Source organism: Oryx dammah, unplaced genomic scaffold (assembly GCF_014754425.2).
Source record: "Oryx dammah isolate SB20612 unplaced genomic scaffold, SCBI_Odam_1.1 HiC_scaffold_6, whole genome shotgun sequence".
In the NCBI taxonomy this organism is placed as follows: domain Eukaryota; kingdom Metazoa; phylum Chordata; class Mammalia; order Artiodactyla; family Bovidae; genus Oryx; species Oryx dammah.
Genome location: NW_024070190.1, coordinates 1,931,997 through 1,947,687, shown reverse-complemented (window position 1 = coordinate 1,947,687; position 15,691 = coordinate 1,931,997). Strand labels below are relative to the sequence as shown.

The 15,691-nt window shown below is 59.8% G+C and overlaps 1 protein-coding gene and 1 long non-coding RNA gene across 3 annotated transcripts in view; one reads left to right on the top strand and one right to left on the bottom strand.

Annotated features, from left to right (window-relative positions):
• Positions 1 to 251: 251 nt before the first annotated feature.
• Positions 252 to 5,063, top strand: LOC120865389. Its single transcript, XR_005721385.1, has 3 exons — positions 252 to 378; positions 2,604 to 2,773; positions 4,284 to 5,063. It is a non-coding gene; the product is annotated as an uncharacterized LOC120865389 (long non-coding RNA).
• The window catches only part of LOC120865388 (ras-GEF domain-containing family member 1A), a 36,966-nt gene continuing 23,519 nt past the window's right edge, over positions 2,245 to 15,691 (bottom strand). Inside the window, exons 2-13 of one of the 2 annotated variants that reach the window (XM_040242658.1) lie at positions 11,286 to 11,486; positions 8,879 to 9,001; positions 6,759 to 6,896; positions 6,204 to 6,425; positions 5,577 to 5,651; positions 5,169 to 5,261; positions 4,634 to 4,736; positions 4,470 to 4,549; positions 3,589 to 3,780; positions 3,138 to 3,261; positions 2,660 to 2,732; positions 2,245 to 2,424 (exon numbers count right to left, since the gene is read on the bottom strand). In XM_040242658.1, coding sequence (XP_040098592.1) covers positions 2,400 to 2,424; positions 2,660 to 2,732; positions 3,138 to 3,261; positions 3,589 to 3,780; positions 4,470 to 4,549; positions 4,634 to 4,736; positions 5,169 to 5,261; positions 5,577 to 5,651; positions 6,204 to 6,425; positions 6,759 to 6,896; positions 8,879 to 9,001; positions 11,286 to 11,486 — 1,449 coding nt within the window. In that variant the 3' untranslated portion in view covers positions 2,245 to 2,399. Of the gene's footprint in view, positions 2,425 to 2,659; positions 2,733 to 3,137; positions 3,262 to 3,588; positions 3,781 to 4,469; positions 4,737 to 5,168; positions 5,262 to 5,576; positions 5,652 to 6,203; positions 6,426 to 6,758; positions 6,897 to 8,878; positions 9,002 to 11,285; positions 11,487 to 15,691 lie in introns of both variants that reach the window. The other variant, XM_040242657.1, reaches the window with a different exon arrangement.

The following is a 15,691-nucleotide window of genomic DNA, read 5'->3' as shown; positions in this document are numbered from 1 at the left end:
ATGGGCTGAGCTGACTCTGTCCCGCCTAGCACAGAAAGGTTTCTGTGGGCAGCGCTCTCTCATGGGCTGGCTCTGAGGAGCAGTGTCTGGTCTGCGGAGCTGACCTCTTCCAGCCTGGGCACCTGACACGTTGGCCGTGAGACATTCCAGACAAAGGCAGCCTCTCACTTCTTTTCCTTCAGTTCCACAAGCTCGTGTGTGCCCCTCAACAACTCTTTCTCCTCTAGCGCTCCTGAACGTGACCAACTGAAACAGAAGAACCGCAACGGAGAAGCACATCGGCCAGCACACCCCAGCCCCCAGCGAGACCCCCAGAGCCCAGGGACACCAAAGGTTCCTGTCCGCCCCGCAGTAAAGGAACCTCGGCAGTCATTGAAGGTACGCCCTGAACTTACATGACCACATAAATTACGGCTGCTAGTGATACCCTTCCTGGATCTGTCTTTGAAGAAAGTAGGATAGAACCTGCCTCTTGTACAATTTTTTCTTGTTTTGCATTATTTGAAAAGCCCTTTGTCAGAATGTGGAGGTGAGAGTTCCTGTTCCCTCTCTGAAAGGCCGTGGTGGCCCTGGCATCTCATCCTCCCTTCTGGCCAGGCACCCCCGTGCCTCCTGCCAGCATCAGAACCACCATCCTCACAGCTGCACACAGAGAACAGGCAAACGAGGGGCGCAACATGTTGTTTTATTGATGCAAGTACGTCCAGTCACACCAATAGCTGACATCCTGCATTATGGTACAGCTTGATACTCAGAGTTCATCTCGAAATACCAAAACATCAGAGTTAGGGTATGTATCAAATTGGAAAAACAAAATAGCAAATGTAGACACTGTGGCAGGTCGGCACTAGAACTGATAACCCAGTGAAGTGCACACTGATGTGGAAGCTCCTTAACACGTGGACAAAAAAGGTTCTAACATTGTATTCCAAATATAGACTCTCAAGTTTTAAACCTTTATCTCAAATACATAAAGCAGTATGTACTATCAGTATACAGTATGTACTATCGAGAACATCTGAAAAGTGCAAAAACACTGTGACAATACAGTGTGAATATCCTCGCTCCACCCAGGGCTGAGGGCGACATCAGCAGCAGATCACAAAGCCACCTCCCCCCGAGGCGGCGGCGTCACATCTCCAGGCTCTCCCAGGAGTTCTGGGAATTGGCCAAACAGATCCATCCTCACCCAGGCCTCCCAGCTGGAGGCTCTGGCAAACGCCAGCCATGTGGGGAGAGAGAGGGTTAGTAGTTCGAGGTCTGCTTGGGTGGAATGAAAGCCCGCCAAGAGGGAGACAGTCAGCGTGGACTGCCCACTTCTGGCCTTGGAGGGAGCAGGGCTGTCGTGGTCCCACGGCCAGGAAGTCAGACAGAAAATGGAGTGCACGCCTCGAGTCCTGGTGTGAAAAACAACTCCAAATGTTGGGTAGTTGTATGTGCATGGGCTCCGGCAGATACGGGCCTGGCTAACTTTGGGTTTCAGTTCCACTAGGGGTGCTCCCCCAGCCCAGAGGGAAGGAGGGTACTGATTTGTAAGTTGCTTCTTTTCACTTTGTACTTGGACTTCAAGGTGGCTTTCAGTGTCCCCTTCCTTCACTGTACTGTGTTTTCACTTCATTATGGCTAAGCGTGTCAAAGTGATAGCATGGAAAACTGACAATTCCATGATTCCCCTCCTTACGTTATTTGAGATTTTCTCTTTTCCTAAAATGTAGTTGAGTGATTTGCCAGACATATTCCAACAGAAAATACGCTGCCAGGTATCTCCCTTCCCTCCCCACTGACCCCGATAAATCCCTGATAAAGGAAAATGAAAATGTAAACTTTGGAAAGCCCATGTTCAAGGTGCACTTCTAGAAATAAGCAAATGAGACCCCCGGCCACCCGAGCCCTTCCTGCCGGACCCTCGCAGGCCTGGGCACTGAGGGCAGCACTTTCCCGGAGCCTCCAGCGGCCCAGCTGCGGGCGAGACCGGCCTCCAGTACCCTCTAAGGCACTAACCCCGACATCAGAGACACTGGCTGGAAAGGAGGCAGGGCTCACGTTGGTTTTGGTTGGGTTTTTTTAAATATTTTTTTTGTAAGATGTTAATAATCAAAAGTAGAAAATAAAAATCTACATTTCATTAGAATAAGATGTTATCATGGACACCATCTCCCATGATACTCTTTCCCCACCCCTCCCCAAAGCAGGGCCCTGCCCTGTTATTTAAAGTAAACAAAAGAACTTTGTTAAGTGCCAAAGGTTGATGCATGAAATAATTATTTTTTCTTCATAAAAGTTATGTACAAAATGGACCCCAACCAGTGAGGCCTCCTCATCTCAACCCATATCAATCAAGATTAAAACTCAGTACATAAGTGTGCTTCATCCAGCGTCTGCAGGCCGCATCCGTGCCTTCAGGCTCTGTTAAGGAGAGTGGTCCTAAAGGTGGGCAGGGAATGGGGAAATGGTCAGGCGGCCGCAGGCCCTTCCCCCGGGCAGGCCTGTGCAACTAGGGGACGTCTGGCTGCCAGGAACCGGCCATGGAGGGAGGGTCAGAGAAATTCAAACCCCAGGTCCTCAGGGATGCTCCCCCACCTCATCCTTTCCCTTCCTTATAGACTCGGGCATGGGGGTTGGTCGTGGGGTCCCGAGACTGCTCCTGGAGTTCTCCTACCTGAGGGTCTTCCAGCTGTCCTTTTCCATGTGGTTTTCTGGACCTTCACTTTCAAAGGAGGCGATGAAGAGAGCTGAGAGACGAGAAGACCCTCAGAAGCCATGTCCACACACGGTCAGTCTGCCCCTGACACACATACCCTTCTCCAACCCTCCCTTCCAGGGTGGAGTGAGGCCCAGGAAGGAACTCCCAGACCAAGAAGGCAGTGATGTCTGGCCCAGGATGGTCCCCAGGGGTCTGCTATGTGGGGCCCCCAGCTGCCTGGGGACTCTTGAGACTTCTCTGGTTCCGCAGCGCTGACCCAGCCCCATCCTCGCTCTCAGGAGCCCGATCTCTTCTTGTCCTTCATCTCTCGTCTGCTCGCATCCCACCCTCATGCACTCTCCCCTGAGAGCTGAGCTTCCCCTGTGTAGCATGGGAATAACCACCCCACGTCAGAGTGACTTTTACAGTGTGTACCTGGGCAGGGGGCGCTCACCTTCTTCGCTGTAGATGGGAGCCGTCAGCAGGTAACTCTGAATCTTCTTATCCTTCTCGAAGGGACACTCCACCTGTGTCCATGTCATGAACTCATGGATCTGCCTGGAGATCTCCCAAAATTTCTGAAGGGTCAGAAGATTTGTCACTGTAAGCTTGAAAACCTTGGTTAGGGACGGGGACGTAGGCTCTGCTTTCAGCCTGCTGCTCGCCTTCTTGGTCCCAGCGAGACAGGGCAGCAGCCCTACAGAGCCAGCTTGGACCCCAGAAGGACCCACGCACAGCACAGCACCGCCAACCAGAACACACCCTGACCTCACTCTCCGGGGTCCTTGAGTTGTCGAGCTCTGTAACCAGCTCACCCACCCAGAGCTAGAGCCACTGCACACCCAGAGGTCACTTGGCAGCCATGACCCTCCCTGGGTAGGGACAGGGCACGGGGCTGAGCTAACCTTGAAGTTAATGTGTCCGTTGGGCAGGTGGTTGGTGTGGATTTTGTGCAGGAAGTAGATATCCTTGACAAAGAGGTTGAACACGGGGATGACGATCTTCTCCCGACTGCTGTTGGCCGTCTGGGACCTCTGCGTGGCCCCCTGCAGGGCTGTCCGGTAGTTGCAGAAATTGCTGGACGGGTCCATGTGGTGCTGTGGGCAGACAGGAGGATGTGGTGGGCACTGCACCCCCACAGCCCTCAGACCTGCTCAGGACACCCTCTGCAGGAACCAGCTCTGGGCAGCCCATCGTTTCCAGGAGTGAGCACAGCAGGGGAGGCGCAGAGGGCACCGGGCTGTGCACCAGGCCAGGCCTTTGGGTTAGGGTCCGAGCATCACAGGAAAAGCTGGAGAGAAGTCTCAGCAGCTCGCTCACACCTCTTCCTTCCCTCCTGAGTATGTGTCTTAACCTTCAAAACCTTCCTCTGCCCTTTCGCAGAGGCTGACAGCCCCAAACCTGATCCACAGACAAACTCTTACAAAAAACTGGATTCTGTGATCAGGTACATCTGGTCAAGACTGCATACTCACTGGCCAGCCCCTGGGCCACCCAGATGACCCAGGACCTCAGGGAACAGGCCAGTCTGCTTGGTCAGCCTTGCCCAGCCTGAGGCTATTGGCCTGCCTTTGCCAAACCCCTATTAATCTCTGCCCAGAATTCTGCTTTAGGCAGTGCCGGTTCTGACTGAAGTCCCGAAGCCCGAGGATGCGTGGGCCGCCCGCCTCCCAGGGGCAGCGCGGCCAGGCCTGCTGACACGCCCGACACCAGACAGCCCTCAAGGCAGCACGTCCTCACAGGGGCTGAAGCACGATGGGAGCCCCCTCCTGAGGCTGACACCTACCTCTAAGACGTCGAACTTTGCCGTCTTGACCTTGGACCACGTTTTCTTCAGCCTCGCCACAGGACTGAGGTTCATGCCAGCTGCAGGGGGTGACAAGCAGGGTGAGGGTCGGGGGAGGCGGGCCCCGCAGCACCGGAGGGGGACCCCGGGGGCCGCACACTCACAGATGATGGCCATCATGGAGTTGAAGTTGCCGATGTTGAAGCACTCTCGGGCCACGTCAATGAAGAACTCCAGCATGCGGGTCCGGTGCTTCTTCTTCACTACCTGGAGGGCGGCCAGACCACTCAGCTTGGGTGCCACTGGGGGTCGTCCCCTGCAGCCCCAGCCCCTGAAAGGCAGCCTGATGGGGAGCTGCCTGTGCCCACAGAGGCTGTGGGACCGGGTTGAGGGGACATGCCCAGGCTGCAGAGGCAGGAGATGAGGCCGTGGTGGTTTGATGCTGGGCCAAGGGGCGGGAGGGCAGGCAGAGGGGGACCATGCTGGGCACAACAGGGTGCTTCCACAGTGGGTCACTGTAGTAATTTAAGTCATCGCTTTGGGGCGGGGGCGTGGTACTTGCAAGGCCTTGGCAATAAAAGTTTCCTGACTCCACTTACAAAATTTCATCCTCTGTGGGGAAGGGGAGGCAGAGCCTCAGGGGACACCGTGGGGTCAGGAGGAGACTGCGCCCCACTGGGGCCGCTGTGCAGCACTCACCCGGCACACCTCGGTGGCCACCAGCATGCTGAGGCAGTTGAACCAGTTGTCGTAGGCCTCCAGGCTGTAGGTCTTGGTCATGTCCCCTCGGCACTGTGGGGACATGGCAGGTCAGAGGGCGCACAAGGACCCTGGCAGTGGGTGCTGCTCCACCCCCACCCTGAGAACCAAGGAGCCAGGAGAGGAATCTGTGAAAGCAGGGAGGGGCGGGGGTGGGGCTGCTGGACGGGCCCCCAGGGGATCCCCCCAAGCCCTGCAGGGATCAGCTTGGAGGCCTCTGGGAACACCGCCTCCTGCCCAGCATACATCACCCTGCATGGCCGTCGTCCACCCCTGGAGCAGGTGCCAGGAGACCAGACCCACGCGCGTCAGTTGTGAGCCCCCCTCCAGAGCACCCTCAGCCCTCACCCTGTGCTTGTCCCGGGAGTCCATGTGGCTGACAATCTGCATCAGGTCCTCAGGGTGGATGCTGCTGACTCTCTCCTGGGGGGAACAGGGAGACAGCACAGGAGGGGTGACCATCTGCCCTCCTCAGGCCAGCCCCACCCTCAGGGCACAGAGTGTGTCCAGAGCAGCAGTCAGGACCTCGCTGCCTGGGTGGGCACCACAGCCACAGCCCTTCCTCAATCAAAGCGCCCAGTGGACAGGGCCCCCAGAAGTACCCCAGGGGTCTGGAAGGCCCCCCTGGGAGCAGGAGGACAGGACCGTGTGCAGAAGCTTCAGGGTCATGGCTGCTACATGCAGGGTACCTGCCCAGCCCAGGGCGCAGGCAGGACTAGGGGGACCAGAGCCAGTGGGAGGAGCTCTGCCCCTGGAAGCCCCTGCCATGAACACGGGGCTGCCATGATCTGGGGAACCAGCTGCTCAAGTGGACACACGCCTGCCAGAGGCAATGGTCAAAGCTGCCATGCGGGCTTCCCCCAACACCCCAGTCTGACCAGCAGGGGTTCCCTGCCGCACCCTCTGGGGGCTGGTGAGAGGATGAGCATCTGAATGCCCCCAGCCCCGCACTAGAAGGGTGTCCACCACGCTAACCAGCTCGATATGTGTCAGCTGCTGGGCCAGCACCAGGGGGTCGCAGCACACGCCCAGGATGTCCTTCTGAGCAGCTGGAGGCTTGGCCTTGAGGACGGGCCCTTTGTCCATGGCCGGTGAGCGGAGCTTCTCCCGCAGCTCCTGAAGCTGGCTCCGGGCAGCCAGGGACAGCAGCAGGCTCTGCGTCATCTGGGAGATGGCCTTCTTCACAGTGCCGTTCTCCTGAGGGGCGGGGGTGGAGAAGGCGCTGTTGTGGGCTGGAGGGACCTCCTGGAGGTACCCAGCTCATCTCCAGGGACCTACCCCTCACTAGGCACCTGCCTACAGGGCAGGAGGAGGGGGCCTGGGACCATTCCCACTCTAGCCACAGGGTGTTCATGTGCAGGGGATGCCGAGGGCAGGCCTGTGTGTTGCCGGCCAGCTGAGCTGCCCTCGTGGGGGTGAGAGGCAAATGGGGCCGCCCGGCAGCCCTCTTCAGGAGAGTGACTGCCAAGGGGACCGTGTAGAGAGCTCCCCCAGACAAGGCACCCTGCCAGGGTCTGAGAGGGACCTCACCTCATCACACTGGGTGACCCGATGGGTGATGGCCTTCAACTCAGCCATGGCCTTCTCGTCCTGGAAGTCAAAGGGGAAGGCCTCCGTCCACTCCTTAAGCAGCTGCACGATCTTGGCTGAGAAGGACTTCAGCTTGGCCTGGGTCAGGGAGGGTACAGTGAGGTCTGTGGCTCCCCCCACCCGTCCCCACAGGACCTGCGTCCCCTGCCCCGACACTGGGCTGAGGGCTACCGGGTAGGGACAGACCCCCGCTGCCTTCATCCACCTGCGGTTCTGTCTTTCCCTGCTTCACTTTCCATTCCCCTGACACCAGCTCTCTTCTTCACTTAAATTCATTTTCAAAAGACCACCATGACATAGAAAACTAGTCTCATTTGCTGTAATTAGAAGTTACCCATAAAAAACACGATGAAGGGCCTCCCTGATGGCTCAGTGGTAAAGAACTGGCCTGCCAGTGGAGAAGACACAGGTTCAATCCCTGATGCAGGAAGAGCCCACATGCCGCGGAGCAGCTAAGCCTGTGCACCACAGCTCCTGGGCCTGTTCTCCAGAGCCTGGGAGCCACAGCTATTGAGCCCACACACCCTAGAACCCATGCTCCACACAGGAGAAGCCACCACAATGAGAAGCCCGCCCTCTACAACTAGAGAGTAGCCCCCACTTGCTGTAACTAGAAAAAAAAAAAAAACCCTCACAGCAATGAAGATCCAGCACAGCCAAAAATAAAAAGTATCTTTTAAAAAATGATGAAAACCAAGCAAAATCATGAATGTTAAGCAATAAACTGCCTTCTCTCAGTGAAAAGCAGGTTGGCAAGTGCCAGGAAGGACTGCAGACATCCCAGGCGTCCTCTCCCCAGCTCCACACGCATACACAGCTCAAGAAGCGGGTACAGGATGCTCGGTGCCCAGCCCTGCTCAGGTTCACCAAACCCTTCCTGGGCCCACCTTGGCTCCTGCCTGCCCCGGACCAGCTCCCTGTGCCTACCTGGACCATCCTGGCCTTGCCTGCCCTCGGGGCCTGGCCCCCTCGACTCCACTGCCCACCCCTACACCTGCCTGCCTTATTTAGCCCACTGATTCCACCCTCGGCCCCTGCCCATGCCCTGGTGGTGGCTCCCATGCACTTCAGAGACTCCTCCCCCAGCCACTCATGGCAGAGTCACGGCACCTCAGGAGGCCCTGCTGACAACCCCCAGGTGCCTGCTGCACCCACACTCAGCAGGAACAGGAGGCCTGCGTTCCCTCCTCAGAGGCCCCGCCCTGCACGTCACCCCAGACAAGGCTGGCGGGCTCACCCCAGACAAGGCTGGCGGGCTCACCCCAGGCTCCTCTCAGGCCTCTGCTGACCCCTTGCTGACCCTCAACCTCAGATTCCATCTCCCACTCACTCTGTTCTGGCTGTTTTCCACCCATGCCTTCAGGAGCCCTTCCTGGTCCCCATGCTGCAGTCAGGGCCCGTCCCGCTCCCAGCCCAGCAACCCCGAGACAGACCCCCGAGGGGACACTCGGAAGAGCCTTCGCTGCAAACCTCCGGTGGCAGGAGGCCCAGCCAGGTGAAGGGACAGGTCATTGGGAACAGGCCCTGCCGGCTTTTTGCCAGTCTGCCTGCCACCCCTGCTTCTGTACCAGCCCCTGCCCCAGGGCCTCAGGGATAAGCTGTGATTTTGTAACCATCCTGACCACCCAAAGCCTGACTCGGTCAGGAGACGTGACTGTGAGACACCCCTATCTGTGCCACTGCAAACTCCAGCCTGCAGGTGCCGCGGCCACCCCCCTTAGAGGGGGCGGTGACCCAGGAGGTGAGCCGGCCTTCTCCACCAGCTGAGCTGGACTCTCCCTCTGGGGTCCTGGCCTGGGGCAGGAGAGCCGTCCACTGTGGTCCTCCACCGGGAGGGGTGCAGGCACCCGCCAGTGGCAGTCCCTCTAGCACCCTGGGAGTGTGCTCCACGTGCACCCCTGCAGACCCCCAGGGAGCCCAGCTCCAGCGATGCCAGGAGGCCAGACAGGCAGACCTGCCCCCAACAGGAAGGGCCCCTGGCCGGCTCAGCCAGGCCCCATCCTGAGCCAGCTTCTTGCCCAAGCGTGAGTGAGATGGGGACAGTCAGGAGCTCGCTTTACCTTCTCGGACCCAGCCTCCAGCTGCTGCCTCTGCTCCACGCAGAGCTGCCCCACGCGGGCCAGCAGGTCATGAGGGGGGATGAAGACCCGGGAGCTCAGGAGAAACGTGAAGATGTATGTCCTCTGAAGACAGAGATGGAGAGAGTGATGAGGGAGTCAGGCCCGGTGTGGTCCCCAGGGGTGGTGCGGCCAACCCTGCCCCATGGCCCAGCCGCCCCCCAGACCCAGCACCGGCTGCGTAGCTCAGCTCACCCTGAACGCCCTTCCTCGTCCTCACTGCTCCCCAATCCTGCCCACCAGGCACAGCACAGACAAAACCCCACTTGGCAGCAGCTCTCCGCCACCTCCCCTGATGAGCTCAGCTCCCAGCGCTCTTACTCTGCTGGGAGGCTCCCCTACCCACTGCCCGACCCCATGCTGGGAACTAAATCTGAACATGCATGTTGGGGGGACCCTCCGGACCTGGGTGGGCCTGCTGCCCAGGCCACAGTGCTCCCTGGGTCAGGCGCCAAGGGATGCTCCGTAGCCAGTGAGGCGGGGCCTGGGTGGTGGGGGGTCTGTGGGGGTCTTATCTGTGGGGCAGGGCAGGCTCTCCTCAGCCCCAGGATCCCACATCAGAAACTGCTGCAAGCCCCGGTCACCAGTCAGCTGCGGGGCTCGCCCCATCTGCCACACCAGGACCCCCGGCCCTACGCCTATGCGTCCTTGTCACCGGGCTGTGGTGCCGGCTGAGGGGTGCTCGTGGTCCGAGAGGCGGCAGGACCCAGGGCTCTCAGAAGCTTTTGTCTGATGTGAACTCTGCCAGGCCTCTGCCTGCAGACAGGGCGGACTTGGGGGTGGGGAGGCTGCTTGGGGCTCTCCCGAGGACTCTACTCAGACAGTAATCCACCCCCACCTGGTTGCTGCAGGCTGAGGGGCCCGGGAGCCTCCGCCCCAACTCTAGGCCCAAAGAAGCAAGTCTCCCTTGCTCCAGCCTAACGCCAGCCGGGCTGTTTGTGCTGGGTGTGCAGCTCTGGAACTAGGCTCCACCCTCAGGCCCTCATGGTCCCCACACAGCCTTCAGAGGCCACGGGGAGAGGCGGGCTCCCTGGAGTAGCACGGGGTCCTCTACCAGCAACCCCCCTTCCCCCGCCACCTCCACTCCCGACAACTCCAAGCTGCCCACTTCCTGTCCCCAGACTGTGCAGCACGCAGACACTAGGGTCCCAGCTGGTCAGCGTGAGACCCTCAAGGACCCCTTCGAAGCGGAAGGGTTTGAATGTGAAGAAAGCCGCCCGGCGGCCACATCTGGGAGCTCTTAGCCCAGGGCAGAGGAGCGCCCAGAGCAGGAGCTGGTGTCTCCGAGGGGTCTGCAGGGCAGGGGCGTGAGGAAAGGCAGGGAGCCCAGGTGCTCACCAGAGGGACCCCATTCTGCCACCACCTGCCCTTTGCTCTCCCCTGGGGCTCAGGCTGGGACCCTGGGGCACAGTATTTTGGGGACAACACGGGAGGAGCTGGCTGAAGAGGCTCCTCTGGGACGGGCTGAGAGGGGAGCCTCCCCCCACGTGAACACAAGGCCACTGACCAGCATGGGGCTTGGAGGTCCCCACCCCTGGGGGCTGCAGCCCTGCCCTGGGCGTCTTCAGGGCCTGGGCTCCCCTATTCCCGGCTCTGCCACCCAGAACCTCGGCTGCCATGCCTGCACCCCCAACAGCGGCCCCAGCCAGGTGAGAGGACGGATGGGGTGGATGGATGGACAGACAGAGTTGTGGATAGTACCCTGGGAGGGAGGGAGGCAGCCTGGCAGATGAGGGTGGGCCAGGAAGCCGGGAAGCCCAGCTGGAGGGCGGAGGGGGCGGCTGCTCCCCACCCTCCCTCGCAGCCCCGTGTGTGACGTGGCCCCTAGGACGGAGGGGCGCCTGGAGAGGGAGCCAGGAGCAAGCCCACTCCGCCATGAGCGGTCACTACCGGCAGCAGAAGGGAAGCCACACACGACAGGGGACACTCTCACGCTTCCAAGGACGTGCCAATGTCATCTGGAGGGACGGGGAGGCCTGGGGCTGCCCTGCCCGCATGGGCAGGTGCCCCAGGGTCTGTAGGTGGCGGGAGTGGAAGTCATTCTGAAGCATGGCGGCTCGGGAACAAAGTCAGCTTCCCAGCTCAGAGATAGGCCCCAGGCTGAGTGGACCCTCCCCGGAACCCCGCAGCACCGCCCTGCCCCTGAGCCTCCTCTTCTCCCCCAGGGCCACCTCCTACTCGCCTGGGGGCAGTAGGGGCAGAGATGGGCGGGGCGGGAGAGCAGGGGAGGGGAGGGCAGGGCTCCCGGCCGCCCTGCGCCGCCCCCCGCGGCTCCGTCCACTCTGACCCGGCCTCCCTTCCCAGCCCAGCCTCCCTCCCCGGCCGTCCCCGTCGGTCACCAGGCACTCACGTCAGGGTAATAGTCCACTGTGGGGACCAGGTGCTCCATCAGGGCCTCCAGGGACCCCGAGATGAGACGTCCATCTTGGAAGATGAGGTCCCCAGAGCCGCCGGCCCCACCGCCTCGCTCCCCCATGCCGGGCTGCCCCTGTCCACTACAGCTGGGCCCGAGGATGCTGGAGAAGACCACGGACGTCTGGGGCATAGTTTCCTGGGAGGAAGGAATGGGGCCGTCAGACATCAAAAGCTCCTCCGCCCAGCCCTCCTTCCCGGCCAGCTGCCGGGAGGGCCTGAGCCCCAGCAGGGCCGGGAGGGGGTCATCAGATGTCAGTGCAGGCAGAGGACAGGCTCCTCAGTGGCCCTGAAGCCACTGATCAAGATGTCTGATAAACATTTCCTCAGCATCTGCTCTGTGCATACCAGACCTCATTCCAGCGACCTGGACACACAGCACTCTGCCTCCTGGGGTTCCGTCCCAGCAGAAAAGCCAAACCATGGGGAAGAATTAAAAACAGCACCAGGGGACACCAAGTGTGTAGAGGTGGCCACAGCAGCCGTAGGGAGGCGGCCCTGAGGCAGGCTGAGCGTGGGCTGTGCGGCTTCCGGCATAATAGAGGGATGTTCCAGGTACAAGGCACAGCCGGTGCCGAGGTCCTGAGGCCAGGGCGCGGGAGGGGATCAGCAGGAGAGTAGTCTGGGGAGTGACCAGCCTGACCGTACACACTGGCGGCCCAGGGTGAAGCCAGCGAGTGACCCAGGAGGCGTGGGCGCTCCGGGCACAGGAGTGACCTGACTCAGGGGGAGGGTCACTGTGGCCACCGTGTGGAGACCAGCAAGGGAGAGATCTGAGAACCAACTGGTCTGGGCTTTGCCATAACAAGACCCTGGAAGAGATGGCTCAGGTCAGGTGACAGAGGAGTGGAGCAGGGTCGGCTCTGGACACTGGGATGGGTGGTCTTTGACCTGAGCCACTGACCGGCATGGGGGAGGGCTCTGAGGGTGGCGTCTGGGGAAAGACCTGGAACTTGCTTTGGACTCGCTGGATCTGAAATGCCTGTTAGATGCAGGTGTTGGGCAGCAGTCTGGGCTTCAGTGTGACGGTTGAGGGTAACCCCTCGCACGGCAGCCAGGCTCTGCTGGAGGCTCTCCGGAGGCCTGGGACACTCTGCAGCCCTCTGTGCCTCAGTTTCCTCTCCACCCAGGCAGCCGATTCCGCAATGTCAGCGGGTACACACCTGCCAGCCCGAGGCTCGGGAACCAGCACCCGTGGGTACACTTTCCTTCCTACTCCCTGGACGGGTGGAGGGGGGCCTACCCCACCCGCTGGGCTAGTCCCCCCAGGCAGGACAGGGAGACTGAAGTAGGGGTGGAAGAGCTGGCCCTTCCTGCCTCTGCGGGGACTGTAGCCAGGTCTCACCCTCTCAGGTCACCAGCAGGCAGGGGCTACCACCCCACGCCCAGCTCCCCAGGCAGCCACACTGACCTCTCCAAGCCCTGGGAAGCAGAAAGAGCCCCCAGGGCCAACCTGCCAGGGATGCTGCCTTCAACCGGACCTGGTCTGCTCTCTCACTGGGACCAGGGCCAGCCCTGGAGCCCTTCCGGCCTCAGCTTCCCCACCGTGCAGAGCCAACAGCAGCCACGATTACTTTACTGCCACAAAGGACCCCTCCAAAAGCTTAACCAGCAGAGCCCGCTCCCGCCCCACAGCACATAAGCCGAGCCTCACACCAGGCTGAAAGGGGCCCTGGGTCAAAAGACACTGGCTTCCCTGGCAAACGCCTGGAGGTCCCCTTAGAATTCTCAGAACATCCTTTGAGATGAGGGCAAGTGCTCAAGGGAAGTCCCCGGGGCCAAGGCCGGGACTGCAATGTCTGTCCCCCAGGCTCCGTGCCGCCCCTGCTCCACGGGTTCAGACTCACAGAACACTCCCCGCAACCCATGTTAAAACGAACATTCCCAGGCCCCACTGGGTCAGAAATCTGGGTTGGGTCTTCTTTACTGCTCAGGTCAAAGACTCACTGACTCGGACAAACTCTTCATCTTTCAGATAATGAATCAGAGGCTCTACAAGAAGGAACTCAACTGAGGAAACCCTAGGATTTCCAAGTCCGGCCTAGGTGCCACCACCTCTAGGAAGCTCCCCTGGGTTAACCCCTGGACTGCTGACCCACAAGGCGAGAAGTGCCTGATCACCCACCTCAACGTCTTCCTGTCTGGCTGGAGCCCGGCCCGCAGCCACACTCAGGAATCATTTGGGGGAGGAAACGGTGGACACCCTGGTGGCTGCTCTGCTGCTGTCACTAGCTCCAGAGGGGACCTGGACCCCAGAGCTTCAGCTGAGGGGCCATCGCTGTGGGGTGACTTTCCCACGATCACACAGTTCTGGGTTCAAAAGGTGACCTGAGCCTGGTAACTGTGGTCAGCTGGACATCCTGACCCCAAGCTTCTTGGCCATCAGAGATGGCGTTTCCGGAGCCCCTGGCCCCTCACCTGCAGAGGGAGTAGGCTGCTCTGGTCAGGAGGTGCTATAGAGGGGGCACGCTGATACCCCCACTAACTTGCACAGTCCCCACCCGATCCCCCACAGGGCAAGGCCACCTGCAGGGACACCTACCCCAGGGCTAGGAGGTCAGGAGCCAGTGGGAAGCCAGCCTGGGGACTCAACCCTCCTAGCTCTGCCACCCATAAGGGGATGGATGAGTCCAGCAGGAGGCCATGGGGCGAGTTCTACTCTGGGCACCAGCCCACCACTCCCTGGGAGCCTCAGCACTCACTGTCTCCCTTGACCGATGAGGGGCAGACGCTCAGGGTGGAGTCACCTACCCAGGGGTGGAGGCCCCATCCACGTGTCCTGGACTCATCATGCTGCTCCCACCCCAAGGCTCCCCTCCTGTGTGAGGGTCTCTGTTCCCCCAGAGACTGTGTCCCAGCATCTGCCTACGCACAGCCCAGGAGGTCATAGAAACGAGCAGCCCGGGTGAGGCCCATCCCTCCAGCTTGGGGTGGTGACCCCTCTCACAGTGGTGACCCCACCACTGGACTCACCAGATGCACAAGACCCCATCAGCTCCGTTCAGTTGCTCAGTCATGTCCGACTCTTTGCGACCCCATGAATTGCAGCACACCAGGCCTCCCTGTCCATCACCAACTCCCAGAGTTCACTCAGACTCACGTCCATTGAGTCAGTGATGCCGTATCAGTCATTAAATGACATCAGCAGATGTGACCGTGACAAGTACATCAATGCACAGAGGATATCCAGCCACCCCGGCCATGCTCATCACAGAGATTACTGCAAGGGAGCAGAGGAGGGAGGGGACTTGCTTTCCATTCTACACATTTGTCAGCTATCTGATAACGTTTCTAAATGGCACATCTATCTTGTCATCTTTTAAATAACTTTTCTTTTTTAGTGCAAAGAAGCTGAGTTTTGAAATCAGCACTTTTTATAAAGGCAACATAGGCTTCCTAGGTGGAGCTAGTGGTAAAGAATCCACCTACCAACGTGGGAGACACAAGAGACTTGCGTTCCATCCCTGGGTGGGGAAGATCCCCTGGAGAAGGACATGGTGACCCACTCCAGTATTCTTGCCCGGAGAATCCCATGGACAGAGGAGCCTGGCAGACTACAGTCCATGGGGTCATAAACAGCTGGACACAACTGAAGAGACTTGGCACGCATGCATCAGTTCAGTTGCTCAGTCGTGTCCGACTCTGCGACCCCATGAATTGCAGGATGCCAGGCCTCCCTGTCCATCGCCATCTCCCGGAGTTCACTCAGACTCACGTCCATCGAGTCCGTGATGCCATCCAGCCATCTCATCCTCAGTCGTCCCCTTCTCCTCCTGCCCCCAATCCCTCCCAGCATCAGAGTCTTTTCCAATGAGTCAACTCTTCTCATGAGGTGGCCAACGTACTGGAGCATGCATAAAGGCACAATAAACAGGTGTGGGTCTGCAGGCAGAAGCATGGCCCCATCCAGCAAGTCACCTGTGAGGTGGGCTTCAAGGTAGAGGCCCAAAGCTTCTCGGGGAATTGGGAGAGCCCACAGGGGCTGTGCGGGACCACCCCAGCCTGTCCCCTACCCTAGGACCCATCCTGGGGCCAGATCTCCCTGACCACAAGCCTCCTCCCCCTCCTCTGTACACTGAGCCCTGTGGATCCCGAGGACCACCCCCCAGAGCCCCTTCCTTACTGGCCCCTGCCCAGTCCCTAGGAGAACCCATCCCTGCCTGGTTATGAGCACCTTGGGGAGGGTCTCCAGGCTCAGTGCCAAGTGGGAGGAGACAGGTTCCCTGAGTGGGTCTTCTAGGACAGGAGTTTAGATCACGCCTGGGTTTGAATCCCAGCTCTGCAACAGGCCAGGTCCTTGCTCCTAGACGAATCTAAGCAGCCTTGATTTCCTCAGCTGTCAAA